The following is a 21,494-nucleotide window of genomic DNA, read 5'->3' on the forward strand; positions in this document are numbered from 1 at the left end:
CATAGGATTTAAACACAGTCAGATATGCGAGGGCCACTAAAAAGTCAGTCAGTCAGTCAGTCAGTAACAACGTAGAACTTCGTACGTACGTACATCAGTTCGAGTTGCCACACCACATTAGCACAGAGATGCACTTGTCGATTCAAATCCCGTAGTGGTAGAGGTAATCAGAGTATAAGCAGTAATCGGGAAGATTAGGGTTTGGAGATGTTATTTAAAGAGTAAAATCCAGTGAAAGAAATTTGGAAAGAGGAAAAAAAGGGACATGAAGAATTCAGAAGATTAGAATTTGGGAGAACACAGAGAGTGGATGCACCTGCGCCATTGCAAACGATTTTGAGCCATGTCATTCAGGGTCTCTAACCATCGGTTGCTGTCATCTCGCGGTCCCCAACCAGGTAGTCTACACCTACCAACATGACTCAGTTCACTTGTCAGTGACTTCATGGACTTGTGCCATGTTTTGGTTTGGCCGCCCTAGCTTTCTTCCAACCTACTCCTATACCACTGAACATAGCACGTCGAGGCAGTCGGTCGTTGGGCATACGTAACACGTGTCCCAGCCATCTCAACTGATGAAGTTTCACTACTTCATCAATTGATTTGCCATCCTTACCTAGTACCCGTTTCCTAACCAATTCATTACTTACTCGATGGTCCCATGATATATGAGCAATGTTTCGAAGACACCTATGATCAAATACTAGTAACCTACGGATATCCTCTACTCTTACCGGCCATGTTTCACTGCCATAAAGTAGGACGGAACGAACTGCTGCGCAGTAAACACGTCCTTTGGTTGATAGACGGATATCTCGCCTACGCCATAAATGACGCAAGTTGGCAAAAGCTAGTCGAGCCTTCTGTATCCGTGCTGAGATTTCGTCACACACTAAACCACAAGGGCTGATGAGACTTCCAAGATAAGTGAAGCGGTCGACACACTCAACTACTTCACTCCCTATCACTAGTTCGGGTGTCGATGTAACCCAATCCTGAAGCAACATTTTGCATTTCGAGGGAGAGAATCGCATCCCGAACATGCTTGCATTGTTGCTTAGAGTGGTCAGAAGACTCTGCATTTTGTCAGTGTCTTCACCAAATAAAACGATGTCATCAGCATATTCTAAGTCAACAAGTGAACCTCCTGGTAGAAGTTCAACCCCTGTATATTTAGATGAGGAGAGTGTTATCTCTAAAAGTACGTCAATGACAAAGTTGAACAAGAATGGGGAGAGTGGACAGCCCTGACGAACACCACTTGAGGTGATCAATTCTGATGACAGTTCGCCATAAGCTCTCACTCGACCAGTTGTGTTCGAGTAGAGAGCCTTTATAAGGTTAGTGTACTTCTTTGGTACTCCTTTCAGTGACAAACACTGCCATAGAACCTCACGATCAATCGAGTCGAATGCCGCCTTAAGGTCGAGAAATACTACCATTGTGGGGCGTCTGAATGTGTGTCTGTGTTCTAGAACCTGACGTAGTGTGAATATCTGATCTATACAACCACGTCCAGGTCGAAAACCAGCCTGGTTTTCTCTAGTCTGCTCTTCACGAGCTTTAGTTAGACGTCGAAGTATTATTGAAGCTAATATTTTAGACACTATATTAGTCAAACTGATTCCTCTGTGATTGTCACAAGAGGACTTTTGTCCTTTCTTAAAAACTGGCACAATCAGTGATTGAGACCAGTCAGATGGGATTGCGTCCAGTTCCCAAATTCTACCTAAGACCTCGGTTAATCTCATTGCTAATACTGGACCACCATCCTTAAAAATCTCAGGAGTAAACCTGTCAGGGCCTGCTGCTCTCCCTCGTTTCAGATTTCCTATGGCTTTTTCAACTTCGTAAAGGGACGGAGGACCTACATTAACTTGCCATTCAGGTTGACTGGAGATCGTGGGAAACCGAAGTGTGGCTGAAGGCCAGTTGAACTGATCCCTAAAGTGTTCTGCCCATCGATCCAATCTCCTCGATTGAGAATGAATAATATGTCCATCTTTCTCTGAGATTTTTTCGCTAACGGTCGGGTTCCTAATTCCGGTTTCCTTAACGAGTCTGAACAATTGTCTGCTATTACCTATTGCCGCTGCCTTTTCCATCTCTCTTGCTTTCGCTACCCACCACTGTTCGCGATCATTACGTAGACTTCTTGTCAGCTTACGCTTAAGCTGACTCCGCTCTTCATTATGTTCAGAGCCAGGTGGAATGTGTTTCCGAGCATCTATCAGTGAGATAGATGCTGCTGAGATCCAGTGTTGCTCCCTAACCTTCTGGTTTACCTTACTAGCAGATATCACTGCTGTTTCCACAGCTTTTCGGATATCATTCCATGCTGCATCGGGGTGGGCATCACATACATGGCTGCCTAACTGTTTTCCTAGTTGTTCCTGAAATATACTTTTAGCTTGACTATCATTAAGTAGGGCCCTAAGAGGTTTCCTTGTAGCGTCTTTCCTACGTCCAGTAAGACGCAAGCAAATACGCGCTCGCACTAGAGCATGATCTGAATCTAGGCATGTGCTCCAGAATGAGCGACAGTCTTCTATCGAGCCCCTCCATCGGTGGCTGATAGCGATGTGATCCAGTTGGGTCCAACGTTGGGACGAATTAGGGGTCGCCATGTTAAAAGATGTTTTCCTTATGCTTAAAGTTAGTATTTGCAAGGAACAGGCGGTTATCTGAGCATAGCTGCAACAGACGGTCGCCATTATCTGTTCTTTGAGCCACGACACCATAGGATCCACCTAGGTGTCTTTCCTTATCACTTAGTTTGCCTACTTGAGCATTAAAGTCACCGGCCACTATTACTACATCCGAGCGCCTAGCTTTTCGGAGAAGGTCCGAAAGCTTTCTGTAAAACTCATCTTTTACATCATCTGAGCTGCAGTCAGTGGGAGAATAGGCAGAGACGACGAAGAGGCAACGACGAGTGTCCCTATCTTTCCGGATTCTTACTGTTCCGTTCAGTCGGACAGCGCACAAACGACTGTCTATTGGGATCCACTCTAAGAGAGCTAGTTCTGCCCAAGGACTCAATGCTATACCTACGCCGGCGAGGCCACGGGAAGCAGAATCAGGGCTTCCAGATACACGAAGCGTAAATCGAGTCGGTTCTTTATTTTGGCATGGTGAGGTCAAATGAATGACGCTACTTGGATCCTGTATGCGCGTTTCGGAGACGCAGCACACATCGATGGCGCGAGATTCTAAAGTTTTAGCTAAGGAAGCCTGCTGTCCTATTTGGCAAAGTGTTCGTACGTTAAAAGCTCCTACGTGTAGTTTAGAGCGTGGTTTCAGGAGACCAGGAATGGCGTTCCACGTACTCGAATCGTTTGCCCTAGCGGTGCGAGGTGATAAAGAGATGTGAGGAGGGTTAGTCGGGAGGATAAGAGGAGTATTAGGAGGTGTAGGAAGGATTTGAATGTGACCACCTTGGTCTCTTGTGCTGTTACGGGTATGAGGGCTGATGTCACTTCCCGGCTGCCCACACCGTGGAAGGGTATTTCTTGAGGGACCTGAAAAGGAAATTGGATTAGTGTTGGTCTTGACGACCTGGGAGCGTGACCGCAGAGCCCAAGGGACAACTGCTTGAGGCCGGTCGCGCACGGCCTTTTTATGGAAGGTTTTTGACGTGTTAGCTCCGTTCTTCAAGGGGCCTTACCGCCGGAGACGGAAATCCGTGAGGTAAGGTGAGGTGTGCATTTTTAGAGTCGACCTTTTCTAACCCCACCCCTCCTTGTGGGAAGGCAGCATCGCTGTCATGCTGGTTGTCCGAGGGAAACACCTTACTGCTGTCACACCTCTCTACAGTCAGCAGTACGACTTCGCCCTCAGACCTTGAGTTGCTGCTTTTAGTCTTACCGTTCGCCAATCGACCTGCCTGGCATGGTAGAACCTGCAGGAACATATGTTCCAGCCAATATAGCTCGGTTGGGTCATCACGATAGGCAAGCCCGATCACCGCGTCAAGGTAGCAGCTTCGATCGGGAAAAAAAAAAAAAGTCACTAAAATAACATTCGTAAAACAGGATCAAACCAGTCAATGTGGCTACGCTAATCGACTTGTAGTCACTCTGACAGGACACACATTGCCTTACTTCAACATTGCTTACATGGTGTTGCCACTAGTTGTCAATAGCATACAAAGACTCCAGTCAGTCCTGTAAAAGTACTTTGCATTTAGAAGGTACGTGAGACATTTCATGCTTAAGGACATTGATTGCCAACCAACTGAGTACTATTTGAACTCCCTGTGTATCATATCACATAACATGGTCAGAAATGGATATCAAATAGTATATCAGAATATTTGGAAAATGAAAATGTTCTTAATTCTGAACTGTAATTTGAATCTTTACAATTTCATTTGTGGTCAAATTAACTAAGGTTTTGATCGATTCAACCTGTGACTATTGATGTATTTCTTGGTTACCTCTTACGGTTTTAGATATTCCTAGCTGATGAGTGACAGCCACCATAAACTCTAAATCCTGAATTTCCTGCTGTTTGGTTTAGAGTACATAATACTGAAATATAGTATGGAGCATATTGGAGCTGATCGATCGCCTATAGCTCCATTGGGGGTAACAGGTGTAAGGAAGTAATTAAGAAGACAAGTGATCAGATGGATAGAGTTTAATCAGTGGCAAAAAACTAGAGAAGTGCTTAAATGTTCGATGCATATTCACAAGATACAATGACTAATTTCAACTCAACTCCTCCTGGAGCCCCTCTTGGGCTACTGTCAGTCCCAAGCCCGGATAAAGGAGGATGACTGGGTATGGGGTTAGCGACCCCATCCCGTAGAAAACTAGCTCGTTAAAAAAACACTAGTTTCAACTACAATCAACTATTTATGTAATTCATTAATCTATTTCATAGTCTTATTGTTCCAATTTAACTGTTTACATTTCTGATTTGAAGGATTCTCTTTTAACTCTTATGTAAAGCAGTTTCATATAACTAATGAAGGATTTATTTGAATTTGTTTTAAGCCAATAAATCTATTTAAACGGATTATTATCGCTGGTCTACTACTACGTGCAACATTGAATCTTATCAGGTAGGTTTACCAGGAGGATGATATGATATTTTCTTATATAAAAATGAACAAATCTATGATTGAAATATGAACATATTGACTATAATGATTAAAGGTCATAGGCTTTAATTATTATTTATTTATTGATTTGAACACATATATATTGGTAAAAATAGGGGCAAAATACATATGCGCCGCACAGGTCACTTGACTTGTGTGGGCTGTGATACTGCCCGGGCGCCCAGACCGAAGCAAGTGGTTTACTTAGGGGGCCACACCCGGAGTCTTTGACCAAGAGGTCTAATTCACAAGATAGTGGAGCAACGTAAGGAGATGCAGTCCCATGGTAGCCGGTGACCAACGATTGGTTCATACACCATTTGTTCCCTCAGGATACTGGAGCCCATGTGCACCACTGACTTGGTTTGGGATCCGGTTAAAGAGCCGGACATTCGCTTTTCGTCCTCTCATTTTCGTAAACAACAGTAATGCCACGAGAAGGCAGTGAGTAGGACTTCCCTGGCAGAGGCTGTATACGCGCGGCCGTGTGAGAGCATTTCGAGAGGGAGAGCAGACTCTCCCCACTCTCGGCCGTACCAGGGCATTTGGGGGCACATCCTATTATGGTTTGTCATTTTTCACATCTTTCCGTTTATATTCTTCCGCAGCTAATAACTTACACACTTCATATTATATAACTTTAATAATGTTTTGTGATTATTATTTTAAAGTCCGTTTAACGACATTTAACCTATTTCTTATGTTGAACTAATGATTAGAAAATTCGTTATTTTATTATTCTTATCACTACTACTAGTAGTAGACCTGCCTTGTCACTATCAATATGTCAGTATAGGGTTGTGGAGATTGTTGGGTTTCGATTGGTTTCATGAATGGATCAATGTTGAACCAGCATTGAAAACCTGGGAGCACTGGACCACTGTTTGGTTCTAATATGAGACTCATCATCACGATCCCGCACGCGGGGCTCTAACTCGAGACCTTCAGTCTCGAGTATGACAGCTTAACTTCTAGACCACCTGGGTTCGAATCCTGCGTATAGGATCGTGAATGAGCACTGATGAGGAGTCCCATACTAGAACGAAACAGATGTCCAGTGCTTCCAGGTTTTCAATGGTGGTCTAACATTGATTCATTCATGATATCAATTCTAATAATCTGAACTCTTCATGTCTCTGGATTATACTACTCGAATAACATCTTCAAACCCCAATCTTTCCGATTACTGAGATGGTGGAGAAGATTTGTAGCTCAGGTGGATGACTCTGGTGGAGTTTTGTTCTCTGAGCTGGATAGTTTAGTCGTAGAGCTTTCATCATTCTTCTGAACAAGATCATCAGCACAAACTCCGCATGTGGAGAAATTCAAACACTTCACTTCTACCTGACGTTTGTGCTGATGATTTCGTTCAGAAGAACGATGAAAGCTTCACGACCTAACCACTTCCAATTACTGTTTATACTTTTACTACCTCTAGCACTATGGGATTTGAATCGACAATCGTATCTCTGTGCTAATGTGGTATTGCAACTTGAACTGATCTACGTACGTACAAAGTTCTACGTTGTTACTGACTGATCAAGATGCAATTACACTTACTTCAGTAATCAATGCCTCAATATGAAACATCTTTATAGAAAAAAAAGATTGTTCTTTGTACACTTTTCTTTTCTTTTCTACTTTTCTTTGTTTACAGACCAATACAAGAATTGAAAGATGCTAAATTACGTAGTAAAAGTGCTCAAACGTTTGTTGAACTTCAAAAGAATATTGAAGTGAAATTAAATATTGATCATTTAGGATTTGATAAATATGCATACAAAGTAAGTTAAATGTTGTTGTGTTCACCTTTCCTCTTTCTCCTGGTGATCGACTGGATCATGAAGGCGTCAACATCTGAGAGGAAGCCTGGGATATATTGGACAGCTAGGATGCAGCTGCATGACCTAGACTTCACAGATGATCTGGTTATTCTATCGCAAACGCAACAACAATTTCAGGAGAAGACGAACAGTGTATTAGCAGCCTCAGCAGCGGTAAGTCTCAACATACACAAAGGGAAAAGCAAGATTCTCCGACACAACACAGCATGCAACAGTCCAATCACAATTGACGGAGAAGAGCTGGAGGATGTGGAATCCTCTACATATCTGATCAGCATCGTTGATGAACACGGTGGATCTGATGCAGATGTGAATACGCGGATCAGCATGGCAAGAGAAGTTTATTTACAACTGAAGCACATCTGGAACGTGAAACAATTGTTAACCAACACCAAGGTCAGAATTTTTAATACAAATGTCAAGACAGTTCCACTGTATGGGGTGGAAACTTGGAGAATTACAAAAGCCATCATCCAGAACATACAAGTGTTGATTAACAGTTATTTACACAAGATACTTCGGATCCGTTGGATAAACATTATCAGCAACAACCTATTGTGAAAGAGAACAAACCATATTCCAGCGGAAGAAGAAATTAGGAAGGAGTTCGGGAAGTGGATAGGACACACAACGAGGAAAGCACTCAACTGTGTGACAAGGCAAGCCCTCATATGGAATCCCCAGAGCCAAATGGGGAGAGGAAGAGTAAAGAACACATTACTTCGAAAAATGGAGACAGACATGAGAAGAATGAACAAAAGTTGGACAGAACTGGAAAAGAAGGCCCAGGACAGAGTGGGTTGTAGAATGCTAGTCGGTTGCCTATGCTCCATCGGCGTAAAGCAAAAAAACAAAAGTCTCTGTAATTATTTTGACAATGTTTTTTCATTTCGATTCAATAAACAATGAAGGCTTAGTAAATACTGGATTACCCCTATAATGAGAAGAAAGAAAGTATAAACTGAATATGGATTTATTTTATCTAAAATAGAATAATGATGTTCACAGTTTATGGATTAATATAAGACTACACTTACTTAGTATAAGGTCTACTTTCGACTTTATCGAGATAATCAAATCGATTAGTGAAAATTGTATGGAATAACAATAATGCACACTAATGACTACTGATATCCATTGTGCAAAGACTTAAAAATATATCAAAACGACAACATTTCGTCTGTGTCAGTGAAGATTTATTATCTAACAAAAATACAACAATTAATTATTTCAGTCTGTTATCCCTAAAGTAGCATAGGCCACCCACTAGCATTTTTTATCCGACACTGTTCTTGGCGATCGTTTTCAGTTGTTTCCAGTTGCTATTCATTCTTTCCATGTCTGTTTCTGATTCTTGCCGTAGTGTGTTCCTTGGTCTTCTTCTTTAAGGTTTCCTTTCAGGATCCCAGGTTAGAGCTTGCCTCGTGATGCAGTTTGTTTATTTTCGTAATGTATGTCCTATCCACTTCCAATGTCTTTTCCCAATTTCCTCATCAACTGAAAGTTGGTTTGTTCAGTACTATAGTAGGCTGTTGTTGATGGTATCCCGTCAGTGGACACTGAGTATCTTTCATAGTCAATTGTTTATAAATACTTTCACATTTCTGATAATGTTTGTAGTAGTTCTCCAAGTTTTAGCTCCGTACAGTGGAAATGTCTTGACGTTCGTATTGAAGATTCTGACTTTGATATTGCTTGAGAGTTGTTTTGAGTTCCATATATTCTTCAAATGTAGGAATGTAGCCCTTGCTTTACCGATCCTCGCCTTTACGTCTGCATCAGATCCTCCTTGTTCATCGATGACGCTACCCAGATTAATGAAAGTTTCCACCTCTTCCAGAGCTCCTCTAACAAGTGTGACCAAGCTGGTGTTCTCTGTATTGCATTTGAGGGTCTTTGTTTTGCCCTTGTATACATTGAAACCTACTGTTGCAGAGACTGCTGCCACATTGTCTTGGCCTACATTTGTTCGTGTGTATGGGATAGAACAGCTAGGTAATCTGCAAAGTCTAAATCATCTAGTTACATCCAACCCGTCCGTTGTATTCCGTGCTTCCTTCCAGATGTCGAGGTCTTTATAATCCAATCAACCATCAGGAGAAAGAGCAAGTGGGAGGGTAATCAGCCTTGTCCGACTCCAGTCTTCACTTGGAATGCCTCTTTCAGCTGTCCTCCATGCGCCACTTTACAGTATAGTCCGTCGTATGGATTCGTATGATGTTAGTGATTTCCTCAGGTACACCACAGTTTCGAAGTGAGTTTCATAATATTCTCCTATCCACACTGTCAAATGCTTTCTCATAATAAGTGAAGTTGATATATAGTGAGGAGTTCCATTCGACTGATTGATGGAAGATTTGGTCTGTGCACGACCGATTCTTACGGAATCCAGCCTGTTGATCTGGAATCTGGACGTCTCCTGTATCTCTCATTCGTTCAACAACACTGTGCGGAAAACTTTTCCTGGTGCTGACAGTAGTGTGATTCCTCTGCAGTCGTTACATTTGTTTAGATCTACTTTTTTTTAGCATGTTGATGATGTGCCCTTCATTCCAATCTGTCGGTTTTTGTTCTTCCTCCCAAATCTTCCTGAATCGAATGTGAAGCATATTTGCAGTTACTTCTATATCTGACTTGTGTGTTTCGGCTGGCTTATTTTCATGTCGTTGGTGGGGTAACATTTATAGGAAGGCCTGTGTGTGCTGCTTCGACATTCGTTGGATTTAATGGAGCTGGTCTATTCAGGAGCTCCTCGAATTGTTCCACCCATTTGTTCTGTCCTTGAATCTCAGTGATTGGTTTGCCCTCTTTGTTCTTAACTGATCTATCTGGTTTACTACAGTTCCCTTCCAGTTTCTTCGCTATGTTATATAGTTGTTTCATATTTCCTTCTCTTGCGGCTTTTTTCGCCGTCGTTGCTAGTTCTTCCACGTATTTCCGCCTGTCGGCTTTGATGCTCTTCTTCATTTGCTTGTTTGATTTTGTGTATTTATCTTTTACCTTGATTTTCTCTGCTCTTGTTAATTAATTGCTTATTAATTGCTTTCTTCTTGTTCTTCCTTTCTTGAATCTTTACTTGGATCTCGATAGAGATCCATTCATTATGATGATGCTTGTTGCGGTCCAGAACCTCCTGACACGTTGTAGTTAATGCTTCTTTATCACCTTCCCAATTGTTCTTCATAGTAGTTTCTTCTTCTTTAAACAGATCTTGTAAGACTTGGAGCCTGTTAGTGAAAGCTATCTTGGATTCGCTAAGTTTGTCATTATGTTGAAGGATGTCTGTATTGGACCTTTGTAATGCTGTTTGTCCAGCTATCCAATGCTTTTTTAGCTTTAGTTTCATCTCGGCTACAAACAGGTGATAATCTGAAGGTATGTTAGTTCCTATCCTGGTTCTCAAGTCTTCCACTGACCTTCTGAATTTTTCAGTGATGTAAATACGATCGATCTAGTTCGCAGTAGTGGGATCTGGTGAGATCCATATAGTTTTTTTGTGTTTGTTTTTGGAGAAATATTGTGCTGCTTATAACTAATTTTTCGAAGGCACATAAATTTGCTAACCTATCTCCATTCTCGTTCCTTTCTCCTAGTCCATATCGTCCCATTCCGACTTTGACGTTTAGTTCTCTCATTAGGTTGACCAAGTCCTTTCATTCATGAGCACTTCTCTATGATCAACTGCAACCTCTCATAAAACTGATCCTTATTGTTTCCATAGGTTCATAACACTGGATTCCATTCATGATGATCCCCTTTTTCTTCGTTATAAGTCACATCGTATCATTCTATTGTATCACTTCATTTACTTCTTTTAAACAATAGATCAATCGTGAAAAATATCTCACATATGATGCAGTGAAAATACTCACTTTACCAAGTAAATATCGTACAGAATCAATGATTCATTCAGCCACTGTATCTGTTATTGCAACAACAGAAGCATTCAGTGAATTCCCAATTGCTATGCAAAAAGCAATTATAGAAAAAGCATGGTATGAAAAGTAAGTTAATCATTAATTTCTTAAATATAACAATTATCATGTTACTAATCATTGGGGAAAATTAAAATGAACAAGCTGTAAGTGGAGAACGTGACGGCGTTTGAAGCGATGGGTACTGGGTTCGAGTCCCGGAGTGAAAATCAACTTTGGAATGCAGGTACATCCAGCTGACTAGTCCCAAATAGGACGAAACGCGCATCCTGAACTCTACTGTTAGCTACCATGCATCTTTACGTAAAAACCTTGTGTCATAAGGCTATATCATGGCGATCCGCACAGTATGCACATATGCCGATAAGAGACTGATCAATTGCAGTCCTAAATAATAATGGGAAGATACAAGCAAAACAACACCAAGTACATTTGAACAAGCTTTAGTGTTTGCCTTTAATTATACAACTGATTGAATAGTTGTTGGCTGGAATCAGTCAACAGGAGGATCCGGTCGGTCGAAGTTTTCTCATCGATTAAGACTGACAGGTTTGATTTATCTATAATCTTTAGGAAATTGATGACCTCCCTAGGGTTCGAACACATGTCACTTAATATGATAATCAGGGACTAAACCATTGAGCTATCCAGGTCTCAGTCAACCTCTCGTAAGTCTGAGGTATTTACTCCGGTTGGTTACTAGTTTGTGACTGATATCCGTAACCACTGTCGATTTAGTCCTTGTATAAGATATTACGTAAATGTGTTAGTTATACAGTGATAACAAATAAGACAGGTCATAACGTTACCAGTGAAGCTGTAATTCTACCGGTTTCATCAATATATCTTTGATGGTTGATGGAATCTGTGAAATTATCCTTCATTTAGCTTCCGTATTTAGTTTTTTATTCAACTCAAGAATCTCTACAACCCTATACTGATAAAATATATCCCTTAAACCCAGAAGAAATTTATGTTCTCAATTGAGACTCGGACAGTCATCATCTGGTCACACTATTTTATGTATTTTATTAACGACTGCCGTAGTGTGTTGGGTGAGAATACAACCAGAGGGACCTCAAGGTGGAGTTACGGAGTTATTTGGTAAAATTTGAATATCGTGCGTTCAGTATTTTATTTGCAAAATATCTATCAATTGTTTCAGACTTTCTTGTTGCTTCATTTCCATACTAGTCACTCTTTATTACCGCTCTTTTCTATTCAATTTTCTCAACATTCCGCTGCTAGGCATTCCACTTTCGATGGATGTTGCACACTACTGTAGATCACTAACGTAGATGGTCTATGTCGAATGATTGGGAGACTACTCGAGTTAGACAGGAATGGTGTGACGAACAAGCTAACGTTGAAGTCACACCTCGCGGTTAGCACCTAACTTCGATTACCCTTCCGACATATCAAGGTTCTATGGCTGCTTTGAAGGCCACAGAACACAAAGAACGTTATGACAGAAATATATTAGTAAAAATAAGTACAAGCGAAAGTATGACTACCACCGCATGCGCCAGTCCATGGCGTACGATTAACTGGTGCGCGTTGGTTGTCCTTGACCTAGACGGGGATCGAAGATCTGTTCAATATTCAGTGACCCAACTGCCGGATGATTTGGCTAGGGCTCAGTGATATTTCACTGGCCTCACACTACTCATATCCGTCAACATAAGTAAGAAGTAGTGACTAGTGGAGTTCAACTGGGTCTATTGTGAGATAGTAACTCACTTAAGACAATGGTGGACGGTGGTGCAATTTCGTGGATTGGTTGAAGTTAGATATAAACACCGTTGGATGCCGGTTCAGTGGTCTAAAGATTAAGCGTTCGCGCGCGTGACGGGATCGTAGATGAGCACTGCTGCGGAGTCCAACAATAGGACGAAACGGCCATTCAGGTTTTCCATGGTGGTCTAGCTTCAATTGACTCATGAATTCAATTATTAAAAATGTATTTACTTGGTTGAGCATCAATTTACAAAAACAAATATCCATGAATTAATCTTTTCTTCCAGATATGAAGCTAGACGAATGATAATTCGACAAGGCCAACCACCATTAAATTTCTACTTCATCATTTCAGGTTCTGGTAAGTTTTATGAAATATATGATCAAACATCATACCCAGGATCTGGATCATTGACAAATTAATTAATAGTTATCAGTTGTAATAACTAATTCTTTTACCCCTGAACCTAGGTTTCATGCTACTTGGCACTTGTCAGCAAGTACATCCCAGTCCTACAGGAGATCAGTTGCTTAGTTTTCATGAAAAGATGATGAACAACTCAGAGGATTTTTATTTGTTAAATAACTACATGACCTGAATAAATAGTTCTGTTGAAATAAGGTTAACTTTATAGTGTAAAACACAAATATGGGTACAACCTTTGAAATACAAACTTTGACATACGTTTGTGAATCAAATTGTTCACAATTGATTGATCACTGGTTGGTGATCAAATATCATGTGTGTCAGATCCATCTTAGTGCTAAATTGAATCTTATTGATCCAATTGTAATGTGATCATTAGTCTAAGTGACTTGACATTGCCAAATGCATTTACTATAAAGGTTATCTAATGGATATAAAAATGTTAAGATCATATATAGAATTGATCAAGGTTAATTCCGTATTGTAACCATAAAAATTATGCTGTATAGAGATCATATTGTGTTGTGTGCTACTTATGTCGACATAAGTAGTATTATATAAGGCTAGTGAGGAATAGAATGTCGAGATCGAGGAGAAAAAAACGGGAACAGAAAACAGTTAGTATGGAAATGCAGGAACAATGATGTCTGATTGACATTTTGTAAATGAAGTATTTTCTGCTGTATGGTTCTCAGACTTGACTAAGACGTTCTGTAAGTTTGTGTTAAGGTAAATGCGATTGTTCCCACTTATGTTCTTGTTCACTACAACATAACCTTATAAATTTCTTTCCTTATTATATATAGTATACTGACCAGTGATTAGAAGTACTAACGACAAACTGTTACCGTTTGAGTATAATCGTCTCGGTAATTAGAGTCTTATTGCTGATGGGACGAACCTTTATTCTCAGAGTATCATTTTGATCGTGAAACATGAATGGTGCCGCATTCTTTCTAGCAATAATCTGGTTACCTTATAAATGTTACTCTAGAACTAAAGAAAAAGGGTGATAATGGTCAAAAGGAATATTATACTTGGAGTTAAGTACAGAGAGTGAAAGGTGGGACTTCTAGATTGATGATCTGGAGGAAGAAAAATATATCAAGTTTAGTTATACCGTAATAGGTTGATGATGACTGACGAAATATCTCCAGTTAGTCATGTTCATTGAAACCAACAAGGTCAACATCAATACTGAATGCTTACAAAGCTATTTATTTTGAAAAGTCATTACCCAATCTAGATGGGTACACTTTACGGAATAGTTTTCTAGTGTTATCCATATATAACAGTAATTCTTCAGTTGACATCTACAAAGCTTTTCCTTCAATCTTTATCATTTAATATTTCATATATTTTCGTTTACTGTTTCTAACTTTCAGTGGTTGTGAGTGTATCAAGAAAAGATAAACAAACAGGAGAACCTTATGAAGAGACTGTAGCTTTTTTAAAAGCTGGACAAAGTTTTGGAGTAAGTATTCTACATATTACTTACTTACTTACTTACTTACGCCTGTTACTTCCCATGGACCATAAACCGCCGACCAGCATTCTCCAACCCACTCTTTCTTGGGCCTTCTTTTCTAGTTCTATCCAATTCTTGTTTATCCTTCTCATGTCTATCTCCATTTCCCGGCGTAATGTGTTCTTCGGTCTTCCTCTTCTCCTTTGTCTCCAGGAGGAGTTATTCTACATATGTACGTATATAATACGACTAAACTTAGCGAATACAACTTAAAGTATATCAATATTTATCCTCTGAAATATATTCCTCGTTTGTTGTATTGTATTTATCCTATCCATGTTATCATTTGTTCAACACCATTCTTTGAAATGCTTAATGGTTGAACAATTCAGCTGCATTGTCAATTTACGTTTAATCATCTTTATATCGTCTGAAAAGCCACCAATTAGACGACTTCTTTTTACATTTCTAGGTGATGTTCATCATTTGTTAACTTAAACTGAGAAGTATTATTGACAAATAGAGATATGTACAGAAACTATGATAAAGTTGTAATGTGGCGTCGAGTCGCGTTTGACCATGATCACCACTACAGGAAGACTACCTGCCAGTTAACCGATAAGATCCCCCATAGGCCAAATATCAGAAGGCAGTTGATGGCTGTAGTTGAGATGTATTTGTTGACGACTTCATGGTATCGAAAGAATACCGAGATCGTGCCAGGTTACAAGTGTGGTTACTGAGCGTAAATGAATTTGCGCAAGGTCACAATCAAAGGAAGGAAGAATGGAAGAATAATGGATGTCTTTAGTACAGTTAAACAAACAAGTATAGTAAAACAATCACTGGTACAATTGGTTATAAAATAATTGTTTCCATTAAACCAATCGCGTTCTCTTGATAAAAGTAGGTCACTACAAAGTTCATACATGTAGAGAATGAGAGAACCATTGGTTATGATCACTGAGCTAGTATTGAGAATTAATTAAGTTTAAAGTATTAGATTACAACCTGATAATCTAAAGTTTAAGTACTTATGTGGTGTGTGCTACTTATGTTAACATAAGTAGTATATAACACTTGTCAGGAATAGAATGTCTAGCAGAAGAAGGTCATGAAGATCAAGGAGCAAAAACAACGGGAACACAAAGTAATTGCTATGAAAATCCAGGAACAATGAAGTCTGAAACAATCAATCAACATTTTGTAAATAAAGTATTTTCACAGATTAAAATCATGAGTCAGTTAAAGCTAAACCACCATGGAAAACCTGGAAGCACTGGACGGCCGTGGTCTAGCTTCAACTGACTCATGATTTCAATCTGTGAAAATTTCTAAAATCTCCACAAACCCCTTCTGAAAATAAAGTATTTACTGTGAAGTTCTCAGATGTTAGATTGTCTCCACTTGTGTTCTCATTCACTACATCAACACCAAAGCCATAAAGTATCAAGTTTGATCTGTTTTACAATATCATCATTATGTACTATTGAATAGTCTTTCACTAAAAACACAACTGAAAATATTTCAGAATAAAAACAACTTATAAATTAAATCAGAAGGGATGTTATGGATATGATAGTAATTTTCATAATTGAGATCTTAAGTTAATGGAAGCTAGATCACTATAGAAAACCTTGGAACACTAGACAGCTGTTTCATCCTATTGTAGGACTTTTCAGCAGTACACATCCATGATCCCGTTCCCTTGCGAGATTCGAACCCAAAACTTATCAGTCTTGCATGCAAACCCCTAACCCCTTAGACTAGCTGTCCAATGCTTCCAAATGTTCCATAATGGTCTAACTATAACTCTGCAAAACTGAGTTTCTTTTTTCTTTTCTCTTACTGTTGTTATTCTTATTCTTCTTATTCATTTTATATACAGGAATTAGCTTTAATTTATGGTGGTAAACGTAGTGCAACTATTATATGTAAAACATCCGTCGAACTATTAGTTATGTCACATGATGAATTTAATAAAATCTTTATGCAAAATACCCAACATCATGAAGCGGAACATATAACCTTTTTACGTACTATCCCATTGATACCAAACCAAATTGTAAATCATTTAAATGGTGTGGATAGTTCCATTTTATTATTTACATTTTTTAGGTAAGTTGATTATTGTCAGAAGGGGGGGTTTTGTGAAAATGTTTAGTAAGTTCAATAGTTGAAACCATAAGTCCATTGAAGTTAGACTACCAGTGATCTAATGATTAAGCGCTCATGTGTGAAATGGATAGGTCATGGGTTCGAATCTCGCGAGGGACAAGATTGTGGATGCACACTGTTGAGAAGTCCCACAATAGGATGAAACGGCTATCCAGTGCTCCAAGGTTTTCCATGGTGATCTAGCTTCAATTGACTCATGATTTCAACTATTGAAAAAGTTTGATTGTTTTTTTGAATTTTATTTGAATTTACGGTACCACTATAATGTATGGATGACCTTTGGACGACGCTTGGATGACCTTGAGAGATACTCGTCAATCAGAAAACAGTTGGTGGCTAGGCTATAATTTATGGATGAATCAATCAGATATAAGATAACGAGTCACGAATTTGGGCACGGAATTAACTCATTCATTTGGCTAAATAGAGTTTTGGCATTATAGCTGATGTCAGTTCGTGATGAAAACCCTAAATCTAATTTTTAACTCTAACTATCAATTGTAAATGGGCATTCTAACTGCTTTATAACCCTCATTTAGTCCTAATTAGTAGTTGTTCACTCTCATGGTCACTTCAGAGTCGTTCAAAGGTCGTCCATAAATTATAGTCTCATCAAAAATTTATCAAAGTTAGAAAGAGGTTTAAAGTTTCTAAAATCTTAATGTATATGATAGAGGAACTCATCCGTATAGCTCCATAATAGTCGGCTTCTGGAGTTATGATAAGGTAGTAAAAACTCTTTCGCCCTCCACCATATAGCTTAGATATTGTTCGTGTACATTCCAGTTGTTAGGTCCACAAAATGCCGCTTATGGATAACGACACGATGCACATAACCTAGTCTATGTAGGTATATGTACACTCTCCAATTATCTGTATATATTGTAGTACCCGGTTGCATATATTCCCGTATAACTGGCATTATCGTTGTAGCCTGTCGGTTTCTAACCCGTTGAAAGTGTCGTATATTCGAAGGACCTGTGAGGTATTTTTACATGAGTGCTACTTGCCCAGTCTTCTTTAACACTACATCCTCTGTTGAATTCACGTTTTCTGACTACTGTTTCGTCTGTTTCAACGATTCCCCTGACTCCCTCAAACAACTCGTGTCATTTTTGCTGCGCATATATCTGTATAATACTTATACCACTGAAGAACCGAAGCTTCAATAACATCTGTAAATGTTACAGCCAGTGTTACTAGTGCATTTGACTATCCAGTTCGCAACAATTATCATAATTTTCCTTAGTCTCAATCTGCATCGGGAGGAAAAAATTCCTCTTCTAGTAGATTTCTTCCACCAACATATATTGCATCGAAAGACAATATCATCACAGTAGTCTGCACAAGGTCCATGAGTCATTTGGCGACAAAACAGTTTGATGGAATTGTAATAACCGCTTTTTTAGGCAACAGAATGAGATTTAATTGTGAACAAATTGATTAAATTGGGTTCAAAGTTTTTGTGGAATGGAAAACATTTCATCTCGTAAATATCTGGTTACCATAGCTTACTTACTTACCCAATGAAGCTTAGGCCACTGACCAGAGTTCTCCATTCTACTCTGTCCTTGGCCCTCCTTTCTAGTTCTGTCCAATTTTTGTTCATTCTTCTCATGTCTGTCTCCATTTCTCGAAGTCATGCGTTCTTTGGTATTCCACTTTTCCTTTGGCCTTGAGGATTCCATGTGAGGGCTTGCCTTATGACACAGTTGGGTGCTTTCCTCAATGTGTGTCCTATCCATTTCCAGCGCTTCTTTCTGATTTCTTCCTCCATTTGGATCTGATTTGTTCTTTCCCACAGTTGGTTGTTGCTAATAGTGTCCGGCCGAACTTATAGACCATAAGTAACCGTGCTCATCAATGATGCTGCCCAAATATGTAAAGGTTTTTACATCCTCCAAATCTTCTCCGTCAATTGTGATTTGATTGTTGCATTCTGTGTTGTATCGGAGAATCCTGCTTTTCCCTTTGTGTATATTGAGACCTACTGCTGCTGAGGCTGCTGCTACACTGGTCGACTTCTCCTGCATTTGTTGTTGCGTGTGCGATAGAATAACCAGATCATCTGTGAAGTCTCATAAGTCACCTATCTATATTTTACTTTAGTTTATTGTTGTTTAATTGTATATCTATGTACTTCACTTAATTGTTGCTTCATTTACAGACGTAATGTAACCATCTGTATTGATAGTAATCAAAGTAATTGGATTTATATTATTAAAACAGGACAATGTAGAATTCTTAAAGATGTTGAATTAAAACCGAAACATTTAAAGTCAACAGTTAAAACGCATAGACCTAAAACTGAATTCCAGTATTATTTTGATTCGTCCAAACACCATGAGAAATCAAAAGTAAGTTAGCTATAAGAAAAACTTAACTCAGTTAAATGTATTCCTGAATTCATGTATTATCCCCTTCTAGATTAGTAAGATTAGATTTCTAAAACGTCTTTGTTTAGAATTTATTCTATTTGTTTTTTTATTTAAACACATAAACATTGGTACAAAGAGGCACCAAACAGATAAGCGTTACATAAATCATTCGATTTGTGTGAAGGCTGTGATACTGCCCGGGTGCTCAGACCGAAGCAGGTGGTATTCTTAGGGGGCCACTCCCCGAGCCTTCGACCTCAAGGTCTGATCGACAAGGCAGTGGAGCATCATGAGGAGATGCAGTCCCATGGAAGCCGGTGACCAAAAATTGGTTCATACGCCATTTGTTCCCGAAGGATACTGGAGCCCATGTGCATCATTGATTTGGTTTGGAATCCGGTTAAAGCGCGGGACATTCGCTCTTCGTCCCTTCAATTTCGTAAACAACAGTAATGCCACGAGAAAGCACTGAGCGGGGATTCCCTATCAGAGGCTGTATACTCGTGGCCGTGTGAGAACATTTTGAGGGGGAGGGTGGGCCCACCCCACTCTCGGCCATACCAGGGCATTTGGGAGCGTTTAGAATTAAATCTTACTATGAACGTCAATAATATTAGGTATGGATTATATCTAGCTGATGGTCACTAATTATGTGTGAATAACTGTCAGTGGTTTCGTTGCAAGCCACAATTCCAATTAAATCCTTTCCGTTTCAGAATTCATTTCTCTTAGCTTCGCTTTTTTGTATGAATATGTCTACTACTTATTAATTTTGAGTAGTTTGATTGATATTAAATAATTTTGCTGTTCTTTTTCTTTGTTGTAATGGTAATGATGTGTTGTTTGTGGAAAATGGCAAATCATTCCAGTAAATTGGAGTAAATAAAAGTGAAAACAATCAACTCCTTCTTCATGTACTTCTACTAAGATGTTCGAATATACATATTTTTTCATTTGTAAGATAATATCTTCCTGCTTCCATCATTTAGTCTTCTCTGAGTAAGCCACCCAGTAAGTTGTTTGTTTTGAACGATAACTGAATCGATAATTTACCCACCTAATTTGACCACGTTCCGCTGACTTGTAGCTCCTCTTAAAACTTTATTGTTGTTGACTTCCTTCAAAGAGGTAAATTCTCGGTGACTGTTCTTTTGATGCAATTATTGATTCCTGAGTGAGTCAGTCAGTAACAACGTAGAACTTCGTACGTACGTACATCAGTTCAAGTTGCCATACTACATTACATTAGCACAGAGATGCAGTTATCTATTGAAATCCCTTAGTGGTAGAGATAGTAAAAGTATAAGCAGTAATCGGAAAGATTAGGGTTTGAAGATGTTATTCAAGGAGTACAATCCAATGAAATAAATTTGGAAAGAAAAAGAGAAAGGGGACATAAATAATACAGAAGATTAGAATTTGGGAGAACACAAAGAATGGATGTACCAGCGTCATTGCAAACGACTTTGAGCCATGTCATTCACGGTCTCTAACCATCGGTTGATTCCTGAACATTTCAAAACTTGTGGTTTGTGATTGTCTAGTTCTCATTCCATCTTTTATGACAATATTCTGTTCTTGTCTTTCGATCATTACGTCTCACATCCATCTCGAGCGCTGTCTTAAAACCCTTAAAAAAATAATATAGACATGTCGGTATAATTTAGCTCCATGATTCATATTGTTACTATAGTACTATATTTACTTACGCATTATTTTGACAAACTTTTAAGTGAAAAGAATATGGGTTTCCGGTACTGGTTTGTATCTCTGGCTATAAAGATTTCTATTTGTCTAACTTGATCTTTATATAATTATTTATGTAATCAACTTCATTCTTATGAATAGGTTGTGTTTGCATCCTTGAATTTTTTCAAAAAAATATTTTATACTACTTGTAAATAGTTTGACGTTTTAAATGAAATTTTCATGACATTCTAGTAGTACTAAGCTTAGGAACATGTAGTTCATAAACTAAAGAAAATTCATAGAAAAACTAACGATATGAAACATTTTGAATCTTTATAACATTTTATTAAGAAAATGAAGAATAAAATTAGACGGAGCAGTTCCATACGTAATTCACACTTTACACCTTATATTAGATTATAAGTGTTCTCTAAAGAATGATCTACAACTGGAACAAAATAGCTTCTAACTGAAGTTTGTGCTGATGATGTCATTCAGAAGAACGATGAAAGCTCCACAACCAAACGATCTAGCTCAAAGAACAAAACTCTATCAAATAGCTTGTAGTAGCTCCATTGTATGTAATTTCGAATTGATCTTTGAAATTCCAAACAAAAGTTGTAAATGTCAGTTCTTTTATACATATCACAAATAATTCATAATATTCTATATAAAAATTTTCCATTGATCGTTGAACTCTCGTGCAGTTGATTCAAATTTAACCATTTATT

General features: G+C 38.8%; 1 protein-coding gene across 3 annotated transcripts; it reads left to right on the forward strand.

Annotated features, from left to right (window-relative positions):
- Positions 1-4,245: 4,245 nt before the first annotated feature.
- KIN2 (Serine/threonine-protein kinase) lies at positions 4,246-20,781 on the forward strand. 3 transcript variants are annotated; one of them, XM_051216586.1, is made up of 10 exons: positions 4,246-4,347; positions 5,001-5,068; positions 6,765-6,891; positions 10,777-10,831; positions 10,865-10,955; positions 12,911-12,984; positions 14,436-14,524; positions 16,407-16,636; positions 18,864-19,053; positions 19,944-20,781. In XM_051216586.1, exons 5-10 carry the CDS (start codon positions 10,918-10,920, stop codon positions 19,944-19,946), a joined length of 624 nt encoding a protein of 207 aa, XP_051063908.1. In that variant the 5' UTR covers positions 4,246-4,347; positions 5,001-5,068; positions 6,765-6,891; positions 10,777-10,831; positions 10,865-10,917; the 3' UTR covers positions 19,947-20,781. The 3 variants fall into 3 exon arrangements, with proteins under 3 accessions (XP_051063908.1, XP_051063909.1, XP_051063910.1); XM_051216587.1 differs by lacking the exon at positions 4,246-4,347 and having other exon boundaries at positions 4,955-5,068; positions 6,765-7,104; positions 10,777-10,955; XM_051216588.1 differs by lacking the exons at positions 4,246-4,347; positions 5,001-5,068; positions 19,944-20,781 and having other exon boundaries at positions 5,288-10,955; positions 18,864-19,215.
- Positions 20,782-21,494: the final 713 nt, after the last annotated feature.

The sequence above is a fragment of the Schistosoma haematobium genome, assembly GCF_000699445.3.
Source record: "Schistosoma haematobium chromosome Unknown HiC_scaffold_549, whole genome shotgun sequence".
Classification (NCBI taxonomy): Eukaryota; Metazoa; Platyhelminthes; class Trematoda; order Strigeidida; family Schistosomatidae; genus Schistosoma; species Schistosoma haematobium.